The sequence below is a fragment of the Lissotriton vulgaris genome, chromosome 4_2 (genome assembly GCF_964263255.1).
Source record: "Lissotriton vulgaris chromosome 4_2, aLisVul1.2, whole genome shotgun sequence".
Lineage (NCBI taxonomy): Eukaryota > Metazoa > Chordata > Amphibia > Caudata > Salamandridae > Lissotriton > Lissotriton vulgaris.
Genome location: NC_141692.1, coordinates 20,092,082 through 20,114,134, shown reverse-complemented (window position 1 = coordinate 20,114,134; position 22,053 = coordinate 20,092,082). Strand labels below are relative to the sequence as shown.

Genomic DNA, 22,053 nt, shown 5'->3' with positions numbered 1-22,053 from the left:
AAGTAGAAAAACGGTCACCCACGCACTAGTCACGAGCCGCCTGGACTACGGAAACACCCTATACGCCGGTACCACAGCTAAACTCCAGAAAAAACTCCAACGCATTCAGAACGCTTCAGCCAGGCTCATACTAGACATCCCGCACAAAGAACACATCTCTGGTCACCTGAAAAACCTCCACTGGCTCCCCGTCAATAAGAGGATTAATTTCCGCCTCCTGACCCACGCTCACAAAGCACTTTACGACCTTGGACCCGAATGCCTCAACACACGACTCTCCTTCTACACCCCCCCCGCCAGCTGCGATCTTCCAACCAAGCCCTTGCTATCGTACCTCGCATCAACAAAACCACCATGGGAGGTAGATCCTTCTCCTACCTGGCAGCTAAGACCTGGAACTCACTTCCCACTCACCTTCGTCTCACTCAGAACCACCTAGCATTCAGAAAGCAACTTAAAACTTGGATATTCGACAAGTAGTTCCCCACCCTTCTTCAAGCGCCTGAGACCCTCTGGGTATATAATGCGCTATATAAATATTTTGACTTGACTTGACTTGACTCAGCAAGGTTTTCTTTGGGAACCTGGATGGGGAATTGCTCCTACCAGTATAATTGGTATACCTAAACCCGGCCATCTCCATGATTGATGTTCCTCATACTGTACGATCTCCTTCCTAAACGTGGAGGTGAACATTTGGAAAACAGACAGTGCCAACTGTCTATTTAAAGTAATCTGTTTCTTTGTTGATGTGACCCGGTCAGGCTTTATGCCCATACGGGCCACCAGGCACAACATCTGATGTGTACCCAATGCATTTGTGCTAGCTACCAAGCTGGGCATGTCCTAGCCATTCTTCCTGGCCAACTTCCACAACATGTTTCATTCTGTAGGGTGGGACTACCTCTTTTCACTGCTCCCCAAAATTAACTTTGGCCATTATGGCTCTGTAAAATGTTTCTAAACAGATTTGACGATGTGGGTCCAGACATTGAGTTGTTCCTTCTGAGATATTTTCCAAATGCAATAGGGTACTCTACAGGGGGGCACACACTATCACACTTGATACATGCCATGGCCATTAAGCCTTTGGCCAAGTTGTTTATGGCTGATACCCGAGTCCTGGGATATTGCTGGACAAGGGGGGTTTGCCTTAAGAGGTGCACTGTATGTGAATCACACTGGTCCAAACCCGGGATTCTTCAGATCTTGAACATTTTTATGAACTTCTTGTGGCGCGCCATCAATCCCTCTAAGTATATTTCTATCCAAGTGGGCCTTCTTTGCATCCATTGAGTGAGCGAGCTCCAAGAAGAATTTCAATGCCCCAGGGTGAGTGCAACTGGGGATGCATAGTGGGCGCGGGCAAAGAATATTCAGCCCGGAGTAGACTTCAAAGAGCAGGGACTCCAGATTATGGTTAACACTCCCTGTGTCCTTTTAGGGCTTCCCCCTGTCTTTAAGATGGTATTGTTTCCCGTCTGTAGTATCAACTACTGAATCTATCTTAAGCTACTGCCTTCTCTTTCTTTACTCACACTACTGCAGCCCTTAGGGACATATTTGTGGCACTGATACACCCCTAGAATCACAATATTGAAATGTTTAAATCCATATTTGATGGCCAATGGCAGCCCCTGACATCACATCATAGTATAGGGCATCCCACTTTGTTATTCTAAATGAATGATGGTTGATGAACTTAAGGAACAAACTTTCTCATCTTTGTAATGGGTGATGCCGGGTTGCAGATTCGACACAGACTTCACTGGTGCCTCACTTTAGCTCTGCGGGGCACTAACCATAATGTTAATTACAAAACAAACCCCCTTGTTCTGTTAATTTCTAAAGGAAATGTTTTCCGCTTTCCAGCTTTGATTCTATCAAGATGGTGTCAGGTGTGTCACACTTTTCTCATAGGTAAGACTGTTAGCGCTCTAGTTGTTAATTAGAACACTGTGGGAGGCTGCAGTAGAAAACCTGGGAATCAGATGACAGGAGAACATACAAAGGGTGATAACAGATTTGTTGGGGGTATCAAGTTAATTGTAGTGATTGTGTTTAAAGGCCATTTTACTGGCAAACAAGGAGGCAGTGTAATGACCATCATAGGCAGTATTCCATCAAAATTGCCAATAGAAGGTCTGCCCCCTCTAAACGAGGCTAGCAGGCCAAGGGTTTGGGGTACATGCCGCTTAAAAGCAGGCTCTATATGTGTTTCGGAATCCTACCCTAACACCACTTCTGAGGATAAATGTTGGCAAATCACCTGAGCGACCTCTGGGGAGTCAGATGTTTTATTAGAGTACAGAGACATTGCAATTAGAGTTCAGTGTAATCCAAAGTGATAGAACCCCATGGTAAACCATTGCACCACCAAGGCACTGTACAATCGCAATGAACACCAGTATAAACTGGGGAACCTAGAAACTATGCATCACACCTTCTAGCTTCCCTCCTTACTGTCCCTCTCAATAAGCAGCTGAGATGCATTGGAATGAAGGATAAAACTGGAGATCAGGGGTGACTATCGCCAAATATCAGAGTGAATGGGCAACGAGATCCTCAGCTACTGCCACATGTGTGCTCCTCTGTCTCCATGCTAAATATTCTATTGAAAAGTTTGACACATGTTCTAAATACAACTTCCTGTCATTTTTTACAGGCTCACTTAAAACTGTTTCCAAGCTCTGTCTTCCAGTCTGCATGCCAAGCTCTATCACTATATTAGGAATTACTAGTACCACGTCTTGTTGCCAAAAGGACCTCTGCAATGGAGCAACCAGCGGAGCAACAACCAGAGCAACCAGCAAAGCACCCAGCAGAGCAACCAGCGGAGCCTCCAGTGGAGCAACCAGTGGAGCAACCAGCAGAGCAACAACCAGAGCAACCAGCAAAGCACCCAGCCGAGCAACCAGCGGAGCAACCAGTGGAGCAATCAGCAGAGCAACCAGTGAAGCAACCAGCGGAGCAACCAGCAGAGCAACCAGCAGAGCAACCAGCAGAGCAACCAGCAAAGCAACCAGCGGAGCAACCAGCAAAGGAACCAGTGGAGCAACCAGCAGAGCAACCAGCAAAGCACCCAGCAGAGCAACCAGCAGAGCAACCAGTGGAGCAACCAGCAGAGCAACCAGCGAAGCAACCAGCGGAGCAACCAGCATAGGAACCAGCAGAGCAACCAGCAGAGCAACCAGCAAAGCACCCAGCAGAGCAACCAGCAGAGCAACCAGCAAAGCAACCAGCAAAGGGACCAGTGGAGCAACCAGCAGAGCAACCAGCAAAGCAACCAGCAAAGCAACCAGCGGAGCAACCAGCAGAGCAACCAGCAGAGCAACCAGCAAAGCAACCAGCAAAGGAACCAGTGGAGCAACCAGCAGAGCAACCAGCAAAGCACCCAGCAATTCAACTAGCGGAGCAACCAGCAAAGCAACCATCAGAGCAACTGGCAGAGCACCCAGCATGAAGATTAACTACACAATGCTCTCCTTTGCAGCTGGCATCAGCGCCCTTCTTCTCAAAGGAGGACTCTAAGGTGAGAATTAGAAAGTGATACCTCTTTCTGTGTGGGACCCGGGCTTCATGATATGTTCCCAGAGGTCCTTCAGGTCAATCGGCGTGTGTGAATTCCCTGCTGCTAGATGTGAATGTTCTCCTCAAAGCCAGGGTCTGGATGGTGGTAACCGATACCCGTTCCTTGGCTAAAGTGTGGCATCCATTGAGGATATGATGATTCAGGGGGAATACTGAGATATCTTGGGTCTTTCAGCCGGGATGTTGTCTGTGGCTGCGCTGAGCTTGGTCTCAGTACTGCGGTTGGGATGGAAACTGGATTGCATGGTGTCCAGGAGTTGTTGTGCAGTGAGGAAGTGACCAAGCTGCTTATTGCTGATTTTCTCCACGACCTTGGCTGGGTAGGGTAATAGGGAGATAGCATGGTGGCTTGATAGTTGAGTGGGGTTGTCTGAAGTTTTCCTTTGCAGTGCATTGGCACTCGTGGGTTTCCAGGCAGTCAGGAACATTTTGGAATTGTTGGAGGTGTCCACCATGCAGGTGAGGACTTTGCTGATAGGGAAGGCAGCTATATTATAGATGTGATGGGTGCAGCTGTCTGTTGGAGAACCAAAGTGGATGGTCATCATGAGGTTTGCTGTTTCTAATATGATTACATTTTCCCAAGAAGTAAGGGTTTTCCATGAGTGTTTTTGGGTATGCTCAGTGTGAATGAACAGAGGTCTAGTTGTGAGGCTGAAGTTTTTATAGAAGGCTTTTATTCTGTTGATGAAGAAGTTTGAGAGGCAGACACATACTTCATGCTAGGAGATGTTGTTAATTGTGGTGAATGCTCATGAGGGGAAATCTGATGATTCTGAAGATTTATTTGTCACCATTGAAGCTGTTTTCTATGCGTTCTGCTAGGGCCCTTTTAATTTGCTGATAGTAGCATCTGAAGGTTCCTCCGCACATCTCTTTGTTATTTTCACAGTGGTTTGTTCTCCTTTATCTTCCTAATTGTTTGCAGTGTTGTTTTATTGCATGGAGTTCCTCATTATACCAGTTCACCTGCTTTTGTTTCATGCTCTGTGGATTGTGTTTATGAGGTGCCTGGGAGTTAGCAGATGCTGTGATCCATTCGTCAAGATGTTTGACGTTGCTTTTGAGGTCATTGGTAAGTTTTGGCTGGTTCAGGTGCAGGGCATTGAGCAAATTGGATTCTGACATGCTGCTCTAGCAGTGTCTGCATTTTGAAAACTGCATTCTGGAGGCGGAGATGTGTGACAAGATTATTTGTGCATATTTTCTCTGTAGCTGTATGTTGTGCTGCTAATGTGTTCTGTTGTTTTTAAGCCGGATTATTATAATGTGATTTTGTTTTGTTGTTCTGTAGTTTTACAACTAAGACGGTAAAATTACGCTGCTGCAGCTCTTCAGCCACTTAGGACACCAGTCAGTCTAAAACTGTGAGTGCCAATAAGGCTCACTTTATGTGATGTGTCCCACAGCATCTGCCAGTTTTTATCTGAATAGTTTGTAAAATAGCTGAAATGCTGCAGCATCACCAACGCTAGTCAGGTGTCCTTCAACTGTAGATTGAGACCGTTTCAATTTTAGCCTGCGGTTCATGAGCAGGTGACAAGGGCCTTCAATGGTTGACTGTGGCATTGCCTTTGTTAGCCTAGGGCCTTTAGTGATAGAGTACAGCCTTGCCAGTGGTAGCCTGTGGTTCTTGAGCTGTAGACGTGGGCATTCAATGGTTGACTGTGGCATAGACTTTGTTAGCCTAGGGCCTTTAGTGATAGACTACAGCCTTGACAATGGTAGCCTGTGGTTCTTGAGCAGGGGACAAGGGCCTTCAATGGTTGACTGTGGCATTGCCTTTGTTAGGGTAGGGCCTTTAGTGATAGAGTACAGCCTTGCCAATTGTAGCCTGCGGTTCCTGAGCAGTAGACGAGGGCTTTCAATGGTTGACTATGGCAATGCCTTTGTTAGTCTAGGGCCTTTAGTGATAGACTAAAGACTTGCCAATGGTAGCCTGTGGTTCTTGAGCAGTAGACGAGGGCCTTCAATGGTTGACTGTGGCATTGCCTTTGTTAGCCTAGGGCCTTTAGTGATAGACTACAGACTTGCCAATGGTAGCCTGTGGTTCTTGAGCAGTAGACGAGGGCCGTCAATGGTTGACTGTGGCATTGCCTTTGTTAGCCTAGGGCCTTTAGTGATAGACTACAGCCTTGCCAATGGTAGCCTGTGGTTCTCCATCAGGAGACTAAGTCATTGGCAAAGTTAGTGTGGGAGTAGGAGGGGAAAACAAGTGAGCGAGTGGAGTTTGGTGTGTGGCGTGCAGCTCATGGTGGATGTGAGTTGACCGCTGGGCCGGAACACAACGAGAACCATCCGTTGCTGCCTTACCTGCCGCCGCCATTTGCCTCAATTTGCCTCTAAATCTTCTCTGCTGCTTTCTAGCGGTTGGAGCTGCAGTGTAGTTATTAAGCTTAGCAGCACTATAAGTTTGGAAGGTGCTTGTCGCATAGATTAGTCTAAGAGGAGCTGGTGATAATTCTTTTTTTGTTTTTGTTTTTCAGTGTTTTGTATAGCTTGAACTTGACCCAAGGGTATCAGGGCGCTTTACATGAGCACCAGTTGCTTTACAGTAGGACACATTCATTTTTTTGTTAGGCAGGGGGAGATCAAGGGATTTTCCCAGAATCACAGGACATTGAGCGTTGTTGCCAAGACTCGGACCCGGTTCCCCAGATTTGAGGCCGACTGCCCTAGCTGTTAGGCCACATCCTCTCCCAATAATTGGGATATCCGGGAAATTTGATTATAACTTGTTAACTGAGGTGGTTTTTGTGTAACATCATTTTGTTTTCGCGCCAAAGGCAAGCCCGTCTGCGCCCGTCCGCGGCAGATCGGGGCCAGGGGCCACAACCCCTGCCCCTTTATTGGGACTGAGGAAACATTACAGCATAGGGTCTCTTTACAAACTGCGGACCCCTGTAACACCAAGCTGCTGCCACTCCTTCCACCCCTCGGAGGTCCCACTTTTCTGCCCCCCACTGCAATACAGAGCTTATTACTTTACCGATTAAGGACGATTCGCGAGACTATAAAATGTTTCTTTTAAACTGTAGGTCTTTGCCCAAACATAGTCTGGAAATGTCCCTTTTACTGGATGAATATATGCTTGACGCAGTCTTCTTGGCTGAAACATGGTTAACTCAAGACTCTGAGCCGGATCTGGTACAAGCGCTCATACCAGACTATCAGATAGCCCGCGTAGACCGCGCTCATGGAACAGGCGGGGGGCTCGCAATCATCTATAAAGACACGTACACATGTGGCTATCCTTTGGAGACCATCGCTGACTGTGAAAGTATGCCTTTTGTCATTGAATTCTCTCCCAATGACAGTTTCACGGGCACTCTCATCTATCGCCCCCCCCCCGGCCCAATCAAACAATTCCACACTGCACTATCCTCTGTTGTGGCCGAATTGGTCACCTCCCCGTCAAACTTCACACTACTTGGCGACTTTAATATACACTTTGACAATCCTACGGATATTATCGCCATAGAGTTGATGCCGAGTTTAGCTGTAGTTCAGCTGGAACAACTTGTCCCCTCCCCTACTCATGTCAAAGGACATCTTTTAGATCCCGTTTTCAGCAACTGCGAATATCTCAAAGTGGGCACCATCACTCGTCTTCCCTGGACAGATCATTTTATAATTCCTATCACCTGGACTACTCACATCCTTCCCTCCAGTACCCCTACCATGTGAAGAATGGGAAACTGGCACAGACTATGTCTGTACCAGTGGACTAGCAGTCTTACAACCTCCAGACCTTCACTTACCGGTGATCCCCCCTCCGACCACAAGAAATATGATAATTGGATTAAGAAATCACTTGACACTGTCCTCCCCTTTTGTACCACCAGCCAAAAAAGACATCGGAAAACAGCGCCTTGGTATTCGGAAAAACTAAGAGATAACAAGCGCCTATGTAAGAGGCTGGAAAGGAAGTGGCGTCTCGGCTATGATGCCACAGACAAAGCCACCTATAGGGAGGCTATTAGAGCCTATAAATCCGAAATAAAATCAGCACAATCAGCCTTCTACAAGGAGAAAATTATGCTGGCCAGGTCCAAACCTAAAGAGATTAGTCAAATAGTAAAAACTCTCACCACGCTTCCACAGCCCCCCCCCCCCCGCAGCTGTTAACCATAATCCACTCTCCAGGTGCAATGATCTGACAGATTTCTTTTTTCATAAGGTGAATAAAATGTACTCATCCTTTCCAGACACGGACCCAGACCCCTCTTCCCTAGGACCACAACTCGCTACAGATGCTGAGGACTCCCATCAAAACATCCTGGATCATTTTCCCCAGTTGGACCCAGAAATACTCAAGCCTTTGATGCATTAAATAAAGTCCGGCTCCCCATGCGACCCTGCCCCTCCAAATACGTTGGTCTCAGCTACTCAAGTCATTCTGCCCACGCTCTTGGAGCTGCTGAATTCCTCCATAGCGACTGGTATAGTACCACCCACCTGTAAACACGCTATGGTACGAGCACTCCTGAAGAAACCCACCCTCGACCCCGCCAACCTCAAGAGTTACCACCCGATTTCTTTGCTCCCCTGGGTAAGCAAAATCCTCGAGAAACATATTAACACCTATCTCACTAGTTTTCTCGAGAGTAACCATCTGCTTGACATTACTCAGACGGGCTTCCGCCCCAAACATGGGATGGAGACTGCTTTGATGGCAGTCACAGAGGAAGCCAGGCGGATCTTGGATCAGGGGGGATCAGTGGCAGTGATCCTCCTTGATCTGAGTGCAGCGTTTGATACGGTGAACCACAAAATCCTTCTAAGTCGCCTCCACAATGTGGGAATATCAGGAGGAGCCTTGTCCTGGCTCAAGTCTTTTCTTAGTGACAGAACCTTCCAAGTTTTTGAAGGAGCCTCTGTCTCTGCAATCAGGCCGCTGGGCTGTGGGGTCCCGCAGGGATCATCTTTGAGCCCTACGCTATTTAATGCGTACATGAGACCGCTGGCTGAGATCGTCCGTCCCTTTGATATTAAGATCATCTTTTACGCGGACGATACTCAGCTAGTGGTCTCTCTTGTGCAAAAGAAAAGCCATCAGCCACAAGCCAGCTTGACAACCTGCCTAGAACAGATCAAGCACTGGATGACGCAGTCGTGTCTCAAACTTGACGGTGATAAGACCGAGCTGATGCTTATGGGTCCATCAGCTCCCTCCACCTTGGAGCCGTTATGGCCCATTGGTTTGGGCATGTCCCCCACACCCAGAGACAATATAAAAAGTCTCAGTGTGTGGTTGGACAAAACCCTGCGCTTTAACATCCAAACAACTAAATTGTCTGCGACTTACTTTGGTCTCATCAGGATGGTGAAAAAAATCCTCCCGCTCCTTTCCTTTGAGGCCAAGTAGGTAGTTATGCAGGGTCTCATCCAGTCTCGTCTGGACTTCAGTAACGCCCTGTATCTAGGGACGCCTGATTACTGCCTGCAAAAACTCCAGCGGATCCAGAACTGTGCAGCATGCACATTGCTTGGCCTGCCACGCAGAAAATCGGTAAAGCCTGGACTGAGAACCCTGCATTGGCTCCCTGTTAGGGAGAGAATTGAGTTTAAATCTATGTGCATCTCCCATCAAGCATATTGGAAATCCGGCCCAGGATTTAACAACACGCTGATCATCCCTTATCGACCCAAAAAACAGCTCCGTTCTCTCCACACCTTTCTGGCAGTAGTCCCTCGGATTCGGAGATCCAGAGCTGAAGGCTGGTCATTTTCTTACAATGCAGCCAAGTTGTGGCACTCACTCCTCCTTCATCTAAGATCCAATCCTAATTTGACGACCTTCCGCAAACAGCTAAAAAACTTTTCTTTTAATAAATCAGGTTAATCCCCTGCTTGTTCTTTACTGGAGTGTATTGACTCAGTCTGTTAGCGCCTGGACAGCTCAGGGCAGCAGCCGCGCTTAATAAAACTTTTTTTCATTTTATTTCATTCAATGAGCGCTGTGTAGTTGCCGGTGGTTACTGGTGTTTGGGCCTGGACCCGAAATATTGAAATGCTGAAATTCTGAAAGTTTTTATCACAAGCAGGGGTCTAATAGCGTGGTTGTTAGACTGGCAACATTCGGTTGAGCCAGTCCTTGCGGAGACAGCACTGCCAACAAGTCAGGGGGTGGTCAGGGTGCTTGGATGTTTGCCCCCCACATACCTTGCACCAAGTACTGCAAGCAGTGAGCCCACCAGGACAGCAGACTCATCAAATTCTAAAAACTTACCAAGCAAGTCGTATTCCAGTTGAACGCAATCAACTGAACTCATTTTACCCCTAGCAGGGTGGGTGTAGGCCTCTCCTAGTGTAGTGTAGTTCCTACATTACAATAGGCTCTGCACATTGGAATAACATAAACGATAGTTTAGACGTAGGACTGCAGTCGACTAGGTCTCTATTGCATATGTTAGACTTAATTGTGTATGCCAGCGAGCTCAGAGGTCACTAGAAACTTTCTCGAATACACAAGAAGGGATTAGTTTCTGACAACCATATCACATGACAACTTTGTTCCCCAAGAATAAGGAATATATCTCCAGAGTCGCAGAAACAATAGATGGCTATTTCACTCAGTCAATTGTGCATGCTTTGTTTCACCAGAAGTGCAGAGAAATAGAGAGACTGGCGTTTTCAATAAAAAGGTTATTTATTGAGCAGTCTTCTTTCTCATGCAAGAGAAGTGAATTGCTACAATCGTAATACTTGCTATGAAGTAAAGTGTGTACAGTAAAAGGAGTATTATGAAATATTACTGTAAAAGCATTTATATAGTTTCTAAGCCATAAGATACATAAAATAGATAAAATACATAAAATGATAAATAATGACTAAAAGTACTCAACTGGTGCATCGAAAATACGCCAACCCCGGTGTACCTAACCTAAGTCTAGTACAAGGGAAGAAGTAAGTGAGGTGTAGCTTGAGTTAAATATTTTCTGCCAAGAATCTATCCAAAAATTCTCCAAGGGTCTAATCAGCTCCGTACCTTGGTTATAGAATGAAGGAGGTCTTGTATCTCTCTCAGGACTCGATCTCCCAGTAAGCCGCAAGGGTAAAAGGGAAACACTGGAGCTGGATTTCTCATCAGGAGAAAAGACAGCGTCTCTCTCAGTGCGTCAGCAGGGAGGGTCGGATTCCTTTGGCACTCCCATACAGCAGGGCGTCGGGCAAGTAGTTAGTTGATCTGCTCCAAAAGCACTGTGTGTTTTGCTAGGGCAGATGTGGGCATATTTATACCTTGAAGGTGCTGAGTTTGACGTAAGGGTGGACATAATAACGTCACTAAGAACTCGAAGTTCTTTACACACTCCAGGAGTTTTTGGACAAATCAATACATAAGCAGGGGGAATTCCCGTACTGCTGAAGGCTGGTTGTATTCAAGAACTCCTTGTACTCTGGGAGCTTAGTGGAAGTAGCCATGCCGTATTTGGACTGCATTGGCTGTGTCTAAATATGGTTATGATTCTTATGCCTATATAAGGATATGATAAGTTATATCTATATACGGGCATGAATCGGGAAAATTACACTAGAGCCCTAGATATGTTACAACACCCACTCCACGTAGAATGTCCGTCTTTACTAAATACTAAGCAGTTATAACATTTCAAAGCATGTGTTTACAATCCCACCCCAAAAATACATAAAACGCATTTGAAATGGTTTGTACACGAAAAATGAGTATTGTACAGTACGTTTTCTAAGCAGTGGTATCATTCAAATAATTTATATAGTTTTACATTTGAAATGCTTGCTAAATGATTCACGAAATTTACATTTATGAAATGGTTCTTAATACAGAAGAGAAGGTCGAGACCATTTCATCACAGATTTATATAATACTGTACATGTGCTAGAGGCTAAGTTTAAATATTGTCTCTAGGTATCAAAACATAGAAATCTTGTTCTCTTAGAATAGTTCTACATTAAGCAGATTACTCTGTGCCAAAAAAAAAGGTAAATATTTTGGTATTTGAGAAAAATTATTTAGCTGTAGTAAAAAATAGTTCCAATTTTTAGAAGTTCAGTTTTATCAAAACTGAAGGCCAAAATCAAAGTTCAGGGAACGCTGTGTACTTGTTTCTCAAAGAGTTATTCTCGTTGGTAGGAGAAAACATTAACTCAGATAGACTGGCAAAGAATTCTACCACAGCGAGTGAAAGTTGGGCCATTTCCGAATAAAGTTGAAATAGTGCATATGTAAGATGCATTACCGTCAGCATTATCTGGATCAGCAATATTCACAGAAGGAGTACCTGTGTGCCGCTTTCATCTCGTACCTCACCACCACCTAGTCGTAATGGTGAGGTCTCAACGAATGCGGTCATCAGAATTGGTAGCAGCTGGGCACAACACGTTGCATGAGCCATTACCGAACCAAGCAAAGTATCGACATCCAAAGGTACTGCTGATGGGAGTGAGAGACAGATGTCTAACATGCATTCTTCTCCACTGAGCAGGCATTGTTGAACAGGTAAGATGCAATCTTGCCAGATTGGTCTGAATGATAGAAACCATGTGGTATTCAGGGTACACAGTCAAAATATCGAGTTAGAAATATCGATGTACCAAAATATCGTGTCAATAATTTCGAAGGTGCAGAATATCGAAGACAAGAATATCGTTGGACAGAATATCGACCCTAAGGTAAGTAATATCGAAATACTTAATATCGATGTAAGTAATATCGAAGTTAGTAATATCGATAGCATATATATCGATGTTACTAATTTCGATTACACTAATATCGATATTTGTATTATTTCTGTTGTTTTTTATTATGTATGTGTTATATGTTTTACTTAAGTAATTAAAATAAGTACTATTATATGTGTATTACATATATATATTAATAAATTTATTTATAAGTTAATTATATGTTTTAGTACCGGAGCGGGTTGTGGGTTTATAGGGGAATAGGGTGGGAAGTAATTTAATTATGTTAAATTGATTAATAATTATTAGTTAATTTTATTTAATTATAAATAATTGGTAATTAAATTTAATTAATTAGTTAATCATTATAATTAATTGATTAATTGATACATATGTTTTATAGCGGCTTGTGGGTTTATAGGGGAATAGGGTGGGTAGTAATTTAATTATGTTAAAGTAAAAAATAATCAGTAGTTATTATTAAATAATTTTAAATAATTAAGAAATAAATTTCATTAATGGTTATCTCATTATAAATAATTGATTAATCGATATATATGTTCTGTAGCGGGTTGTGGGTTTATAGGGGAATAGGATGGGAAGTTATTTAATTATGTATAATTAATTATTCATTAGTAGGAATTATCAATTAAATTTAAATAATTGGTAATTATTTTTAATTAATTGGTAATTAATTTTAATTGATTGGTAAATAATTTTAATTAATTCATAAATAGATAAATGTGTTCTGTTGTGGGTAGTGGGTTTATAGGGAAATATGGTGGATGTAATGTAAATGTAATTAAGTAATATTTTTTATTAAATGATTGTTTTGTAAATAATATAATTGTTAAATAATTATTAATTGGTAATTAAATATTATAAAATGGTATTTTTTAATATTTATTTTTGCTTAAATATATTTAGGTAATCATGTTTTTTTATAATTATGTATAGGTATTGTATATGGTTTAAAATTTTTTAATACTTTATATCATTATGTAAATAAAAAGCTTTTATTTATAAGTATGTTATTTTAACCCCTACACTATCCAACATTTTCCCTACTGTTGCACTCTCTGGAGTGGGAATAGTAATTTTTACTCCTACGCTATCCAACGCTTTCCCTACTGATGCACTCTCTGGAGTGGGAATAGTAATTTTTACTCCTACGCTATCCAACGCTTTCCCTACTGTTGCACTCTCTGGAGTGGGAATAGTAATTTTTACCTCTACCCTATCCAACGCTTTCCCTACTGTTGCACTCTCTGGAGTGGGAATAGTAATTTTTACCCCTACACTATCCAACGCTTTCCCTACTGTTGCACTCTCTGGAGTGGGAATAGTAATTTTTACCCCTACGCTATCCAACGCTTTCCCTACTGTTGCACTCTCTGGAGTGGGAATAGTAATTTTTACTCCTACGCTATCCAATGCTTTCCCTACTGTTGCACTCTCTGGAGTTGGAATAGTAATTGTTACCCATACACTATCCAAAGCTTTCCCTACTGTTGTACTCTCTGGAGTGGGAATAGTAATTTTTACCCCTACGCTATCCAACGCTTTCCCTACTGTTACACTCTCTGGAGTGGGAATAGTAATTTTTACTCCTACGCTATCCAACGCTTTCCCTACTGATGCACTCTCTGGAGTGGGAATAGTAATTTTACTAATACGCTATCCAACACTTTCTCTACTGTTGCACTCTCTGGAGTGGGAATAGTAATTTTTACCTCTACGCTATCCAACGCTTTCTCTACCCTTGCACTCTCTGGAGTGGGAATAGTAATTTTCTACTCCTACGCTATCCAACGCTTTCCCTACTGATGCAGTGTCTGGAGTGGGAATAGTAATTTTTACTCCTACACTATCCAACGCTTTCCCTACTGTTGCACTCTCTGGAGTGGGAATAGTAATTTTTACCCCTACGCTATGCAACACTTTCCCTACTGTTGCACTCTCTGGAGTGGGAATAGTAATTTTTACCCCTATGCTATCCAACGCTTTCCCTACTGTTACACTCTCTGGAGTGGGAATAGTAATTTTTACTCCTACGCTATCCAATGCTTTCCCTACTGTTCCACTCTCTGGAGTTGGAATAGAAATTTTACCCCTACACTATCCAATGCTTTCCCTACTGTTGCACTCTCTGGAGTGCTAATAGTAATTTTTACCCCTACGCTATCCAACGCTTTCCCTACTGATGCACTCTCTGGAGTGGGAATAGTAATTTTTACCCCTACGCTATGCAACACTTTCCCTACTGTTGCACTCTCTGGAGTGGGAATAGTAATTTTTACCCCTATGCTATCCAACGCTTTCCCTACTGTTACACTCTCTGGAGTGGGAATAGTAATTTTTACTCCTACGCTATCCAATGCTTTCCCTACTGTTCCACTCTCTGGAGTTGGAATAGAAATTTTACCCCTACACTATCCAATGCTTTCCCTACTGTTGCACTCTCTGGAGTGCTAATAGTAATTTTTACCCCTACGCTATCCAACGCTTTCCCTACTGTTGCACTCTCTGGAGTGGGAATAGTAATTTTTACCCCTACGCTATCCAATGCTTTACCTACTTTTGCACTCTCTGGAGTGGGAATAGTAATTTTTACTCCTACGCTATCCAACGCTTTCCCTACTGTTGCACTCTCTGGAGTGGGAATAGTAATTTATATTCCTACGCTATCCAACGCTTTCCCTACTGTTGCATTATCTGGAGTGGGAATAGTAATTTTTACCTCTATGCTATCCAAAGCTTTCCCTACTGTTGCAATATCTGGAGTGGGAATAGTAATTTTTACCCCTACGCTATCCAACATTTTATATAATTAATTGTAAAAATATTGAAAGTAAATTTAATTTTTTATGTTTTGTACATTTTATTTATTTTATTGTTTTATGTTTGTAAATGTATTAGTAAATTAGAATATATTTTAATAATTTATAAGTTAGTAAAATAATTATTACAACATATTGTTCAGAACATATATATTATATATTTACAGTATATATTTAATTAATATATTATTATTATATATGTATTATTTATTAATTTTAAACATTATTAGATACTTATAACTATGTATATTATATTTATTAGTGTTATTCAATTTATTTTACAATTATATTTTAAAAGAAAAAAAAACGATATTTTTAACATCTATATTATTTTTTCAATATTTTTGTACTTACCATGTTGTAGATAGGATGTCGATATTCTTGCCCTCGATATTTTAGACTCGATATTTCTGTAGGTCGATATTTTGGAGGTCGACATTTTGTCAGTGATTCGGTATTCTGATCTCTTAGACGAGCCAAGCTGAGAACCTGTGTTATCCTATTTCGGTACCGCACTGCCTGGATCGCTTGTTCCATGGTAACCTGGGTATTGCTGGTGACTGGACTTGCCATATCGGAGCAGAAGGAACAAAAATAGAATTCCTGCTACGAGACCCAAAATGAGAGGCAGACCACCAAACACAGAATGCACAAAATTTGGAAAAAAGCTCAGGACTGCTTCAAAGGGTGCTAACGGTCCCGAAAAAAGTGTCTTAAATACATGTGCGATGCCACTGGTATCTGACATGTTTAAAATTTGACCTAACATTTCTATGAAATGTATGGGACAGTTTGTTGATAATAATGTATGTATCTCTGCTGAGGTCTTTGCAACTTGCAGATCATACGTTTCTCTAGACGAGGTCAAAGGCACAGTTTTTTGTAAAAGAATGGCTTTCATTCTGATTAATGTATCAATTCGAATAGAAGAGATGTTCAATGAAGGCCAAATTGTTGCCTCCTTGTCTGGCTTGCTAAATTGGATACAATACTTGCATACAACAAGTGACCCTGGATGTAACACTGACGAGATAGGGTATTCCTGGCAACATGCCACAGCAGCTGTGGTCACTTAACATAACGTAGCTATCGTTGGAAAGCTGCCTGAAAACAGGTTCTATTTGTGTTGCTGGAGTGCCGTGCAAGTGGCAAGAAAGATCATTAGATGAACCCTCACAGGCTCCATGTAAATTAATTTCTTGACACAGAAGTGTACCACTTAGTGATTTTTCACAATTTTTTCCACTAAGAAATACCTCTTTGTTACCAACATCTATGTCTGTAAGGTAAATTCCAGGTCGACTTGATGTATCCTTTACCCAACCTTTCATACAGGCCCGATGGTATATGCTGTAGGCAGTATTGAAACTAGAATCTCGTTATTGGTATTGTTATGGTACCATGTATTATCTATTCAATGACAGGTTTCATGGAAACTGTTAATGGTAATCTTTCTAGCTTTTCAATGCTCAGCACCGTATAGTCTGCTCCTTTTTGTGCCAAACAGATTTGTTTATCTGTAAGGTTAAAGATAGAAAATAATGCGTTGTGTTGATTAGATGCCAAGGCACGTAGCCTGAACGCAGATTTTGTAATGTCCAGCCTAACTGTACAATAGAACATAATTGGGACTGGCCAAGTTGTAACATTAGCATATCCTGTTCTATTATATCAATAGCAGATAATACAATGCTGTCCAAAAAATAAATTCTGGAGGACAGAGTAGTTAACCCATTGTCCACTACAGACAGTGATTTTTCCAAATTAATACAATCAATTTCTCGTATTTTTTCAGCAGTTTCAATTTGCATTATTTTCCAAGCTTCGTTGTAAGCAGCATATATACCGGCGTATATGAAACGTTTTTGACACTGTTTGCGAGGTCCCAATAAGAAATCTCGCAAGTCAGCACCTTCTTTAAGTAAAGTCAAGTGTTGCTTAATTTCAGGTAGTGTGGATTTCTGTAGCCATTCGAGGCATAGTTTTCCTACACTGTACGTTGTTATTATCCTTGGATGTTGTCTCTTCGAATATCTTGGTTCTGGCCTGTTCTGTTTCAACCCCTGTGTTTTGTCCAGGAATCTACCTTGACAGTTATTATTGTCTGTGGGCCAGATCAACCATTTTCTCCAATCATGATTAGTTCTGTTTTGGTGTAAAATATGGGACACGTCTAACCCCTCATCTGTAGTGCTACTTCTATCAGGCATAGGCTTTGGTATAGACGGGTTGTTTAAATATTTTATCTTAGCTAGGCCAAGACAGGTTGTTTGTTAAATGGTGTCATTCAGGAACATTATTTGTTCTGGGATCATGCAGGCTCTGAATAATGATTCTAATCCCTGTACTTGCCAATCTTTTGAACCCCAGATTGTTTTTGTTTCAATGTTGTCTTTCCAGAGTTCAAAACCAAATGTAGACAATTTTTCATAAAATTTAGCAGAATAAATCAGTTTTGTATTGGTTAACATATTTTTCATTCCTGTCTTATTCACATTTTTTAAATAAAACGTTTCTGGATCTGTGACATTAAATCCTGAGAAGTATGAACTTTTCTCATAAAATGTTTTCGAGCTGCCTTTTGGCGGTGTTGGACAATGTTTCCATTGATTATATTTTAATAAAACATTTCTAGGTTTTGCAGATTTATGCAAATAGTGGTGCCCAAAATTATTAAAGCAATACATTTTTTCATAATGTTATGTCATGTTATGGTATATATAGATTTATAACGCGCTCCGATAGTCAAGACTGTCCTGGCGCGGGGAAGAAACTGAATCAGGGTGGTTAGGGAATCAGCTATTCATGGATTTATAAAAAGGTTAGTTTTTAGCAGTTTTTTAAAATTGATCAGGTTGGGAGCATGTCTGAGAGCATCAGGCAGGGCATTCCACATTTGAGCTCCCTTTACCGTCAGAGATTGTCCCCCCAGGCGAACTCTTTTAAATCTGGGGACGACCACTTGCTTTCTGGAGGTAGATCAGATGAACCTTCTAAATAATCATGATTTGTAAACTTTGCTGACATTTCTAAATCAGACATCATATTATTAATAGTCTCAAAGCCCCAATCATCAGAGAAACTGCTCGGTAAAGCAAAGTCACTTAATGAAACCTTGAACTGATGTGGATACTTCAAGAGTTCAACCGGGCCATAGATGTCGTAATCCGTAGCGTCCAATGCTACACCACCAGGTATTAGAATGGCTGTGATGTTAACTGATGACAGGTATCTTTTTTCAACATGAGATGACTTGTGTGGCTTTAGGACCAAGTTGATGTTCTGACTTGCTGTGTCCATTGTACTGTATTTTCCATCAATCATTCTTCCCAAGCTTAAAACTAAAATGAGCCAGAGCAGGAGGAAAAGTACACCTAACAGAATCCACAATTCAATCCATGGTGAAATCAGATATATTTCTCCAAGCTGATGAAAGAGTACTGTTATTTTTTCTTTGAGTATCTTGTTTGCTGAATTTTCTTCATGTTCACTAGGATCTTCAGAAAATTCATTAAAATTGATGAAATAGCCAGAGGCAGTTCTGTCAATTGTTGGAATCGCATCAGGATTGTTATTAATCTTTGTAGTTGCGTCTTCCTTTTTCCTGTTAGTATAGTCAGAGGCTACATCATTGTAGACAGGTGTTTCTTGACGAACTGTTGCAATTTGGGTTTCAAGAGGCACAAGTTCCATGGCTTTGGTGCATAGTCCTTTTTTATTCACTGCAGGTTTATCAAATGTGATTAGTCTCTCAGTTTGAACCTCTTGAATTGTAGCCAGGTTTGGTCTTCTACTACATCTTGGGAGTCCACTGGGCCTACTACTTATTATTGGCCACATGATTGTGGTTTTACCAGGTCGATTGATACAATTCTGTTCTCCTTTTTACCAGCAAGGGGCGGTAGTACTACTGATCTTGTTCCGTTGATTGCTAAGACAGGTACTGCTTTTCTGTAAGAAGGCCCAAATTCCTTCTTCACTGCGATCTTTTCCTGACCAGATCCCCAATCTATGGAATCCAGACAGGTCTTGCTGGGACAGGTGGTTTTTTTCAGTGGCCATTGGATTTAGCTTTGTGTTACTCAGACTTCTTCTTGTTTCATTTAAGTCCTGTAAAACAGCCAAACAATCTTTGATATCAAAGGTTTTTTGTGCCACTACTGAAGTTTGACTATCGAGGTCTTCGATTATCATTCTAGTACCAAACAAAGTTCATACGGAGTGATTCCACCTAGAGAATGTATTGGCAGATTATTAAGACTATGTTGGACACTTATTAGATCTTTGACCCACCCATCACCTGAACCTGATACCCTCGCTGTTATAGATTGCTCTATGTCACGGTTTTTTCTTTCCACTACCGCATTACCCTCAGGATGGAAGGGACTAGAGTACCGCAATGCAACGCCCAAGCTGGCCATGGCCTCCTTGTAAGCCCGAGAGCTAAACGCAGGACCCTGGTCAGAATGTAGAGTGCCAATTGCGTATGTGCCGATAAAGACTCACAAATCTTTTATAACTGTTCTGGCGTCAGCCGAGCGCTGGGGCCACATCCAAATGAATCTTGTCCTAGTAGTTGTGGGGCCGCATCCGTCTGTAGGGACGTCTGCGTGTAGACAGTCTAATGCTATCTAACAGAGGTGTCTCGGCTAGACTGACTGTTCTATTGTCAGTCCCCTGGTCCGGTTCATGACTGCAATCTCTGTTGCAGTTCTGACAATCCATTGCAAAGTTATACATTTGCACGCTAATTTCCGGCCACCAGTACTTCAGTTGTAATTCTATTAGGGAAGTTAAAATCCCTTGGAGCCTCAGACCCACTCCCATGTGTGCTTCTTGAATCAAGAAAAATCTCCGCTTCCTGTTTGGAATTTCTCTATCCCCCACACCAGGGATTTGAGCAAAAGTTCCCATCAATTATGTATGTCTTTCCAAGTGGATAATTTAGAGATAACGCCGCATAATTGCCTTCCATTGAGGCTTTTACTGCTAGTAGCGTTTCACCGTCTATTCTGTTTTTAGAACGCTTAATTGTAGCTACAGAAGCCGTGTGGACAGCTGCCTTTTTGGCTTCATCAGCCAATGAATTCTCTGCAACGTGAACGCCATCACGTTGATGGCTCAGTGTATGGATCACGTGAGTCTTTCGTAGTTCTTTCTGTAAAAGAACTACTTGTTCCCAAAGCTTTTTATGCTTGATTGTTCCCCCTTTTGCATCTTTGAAACCGTTTTGAACCTAGCTCTGCAAGTATTCATTGTAAGACTTGACGCAGTAATACGAATTGCACACTATGAGTGTGGGGAATTCGCGATCAGCATTTTCAAGCGCCATCTTTAATGCCTGTAGTTCAGCTCGCTGAGCTGTACCGTTTCTGAGTGATTGAGTTTTAGTGACCATTGGTCTGAATTTACCTATGCGCCAACGACCTTTTACAATCGCACATACCGCATTGTATACTTGTTTTTCCACAATCCAATGTTGTGCAGATCCGTCTATGTAAATTACGCAGACGTACTGTTTGAGAGGCAGAATTTCGGTCCGCAGAGGAAATTCGTGTTCACATTCTAGATATTCAAGTTTTTTCATATTGAGATAAAACGCATGTTCAACGTCTGTTGCAGCAAGGGAATTAACCCATTGTATCCATCTTGGATATAAAGCTTTAGCATTTGGAATGCTAGCTCTTGTCACTGCCTCTAAGGCAGGTACAGGTGTAACAACTGATATGCGTTTTCCCTGTGCCAGGGCTCTTTCTTTTGCTATAGCAGTTTGAACCGCTGTAAGAATTTTCTCAGTTGAAGTGAATTTTATTTCAGCTTGTGTGTAGAAGTGTGATTTATAAGCAATTGGTACCGTTTCACCTTCGTTATCGGTCAGGTATATGAATCTGCAACTTCCTGGGATGACTCGGATTACAAGGTTGCGTACGTTTACGCGTGTTTGCAGCTTTGTTTTAGCTAACATGTCTGTTTGTATTGAACGTAAAGTTTCTGTGTGTTCTTGAGTCCAATTATTTCGTTTGAAATCCGGTTTTATTAATTGGTAGAGCGGTTTAACCCTCTCTGCGTAATTCAGAACGTAAGTTCTTCCAAAATTCAGGAAACCTAGAATTGATTGTAAGTTTTTCAGTGTTTTTGGTGCTTGGAGCAGCGCACGTTTCTCTAAAAAATTGGCTGCCAGGCTTTTCCCTTCACTTGATAATTCATATCCTAGAAATTGGACCGTGAGGTGGGTAATCCGTGATTTTTTAAAGTTGAATTTGTACCCTTCAGATGCGAACCCAAGTATAATGGTGTTCACTCTTTTCAAGTGCCTGTCCAAATCATCATCAGTTAGAGAGATGTCATCAACATAAGATAATGCCTCATCATCATACATTTGTAGTAACTCTGTTACTCTGGCTGAAAATAATCCTGGGCTATTCTTGAATCCCTGGGAGAGACAGCAAAATTGCCTCTGGGCCCCCATACTTGAGAAAGCGGTCAAATACCTGCTTTCTGGTACAATGTTTTGACAGAAGAAACCATTTGAAATCTAATGTTGTTTTATATTTTTTGCGCACAATGTTATTCATCAGTGCTGCACTGTGTGAATTTTGTACTGCAAATGTTTTGCAACAAGAGTTTAAATGTCTGTAGTCCAATACTAGACGATATGAATTGTCTGGTTTGGAGACAGGAAACAAAGGATTGTTCCTTTGTGAGGTGCATGTTTCAATCACCCCCTGGTACTCAAGTTGATCTAAGATCTCCCTGACTTGCTTTTTAGCTTCTTGCACAATTGGATACTGCCTTAGTGCAGTAGGTTGATTTTTCAACTGGATTTTATGGTGAGGGGATTACTCATCCCATCCTACATGATTTTTATTTAATGCTGGGGCTTGGGCCACGGCCCATTTTCCTGCATATGTGTATTTTTTATGAATTGGAATATGATTTGAGAAGGCAGGCATAATCATTT

At 42.0% G+C, this 22,053-nt stretch overlaps 1 protein-coding gene across 2 annotated transcripts in view; it reads left to right on the top strand.

The window, feature by feature from the left end:
• LOC147718160 (uncharacterized) overlaps positions 1–22,053 on the top strand; it is a 467,639-nt gene that overhangs the window by 418,699 nt on the left and 26,887 nt on the right. For both annotated transcript variants that reach the window (XM_086919263.1, XM_086919260.1), the window contains exon 3: positions 2,666–3,532. In XM_086919263.1, the coding sequence (XP_086775389.1) occupies positions 2,666–3,531 (866 nt within the window). In that variant the 3' untranslated portion in view covers position 3,532. The remainder of the gene's footprint in view (positions 1–2,665; positions 3,533–22,053) is intronic.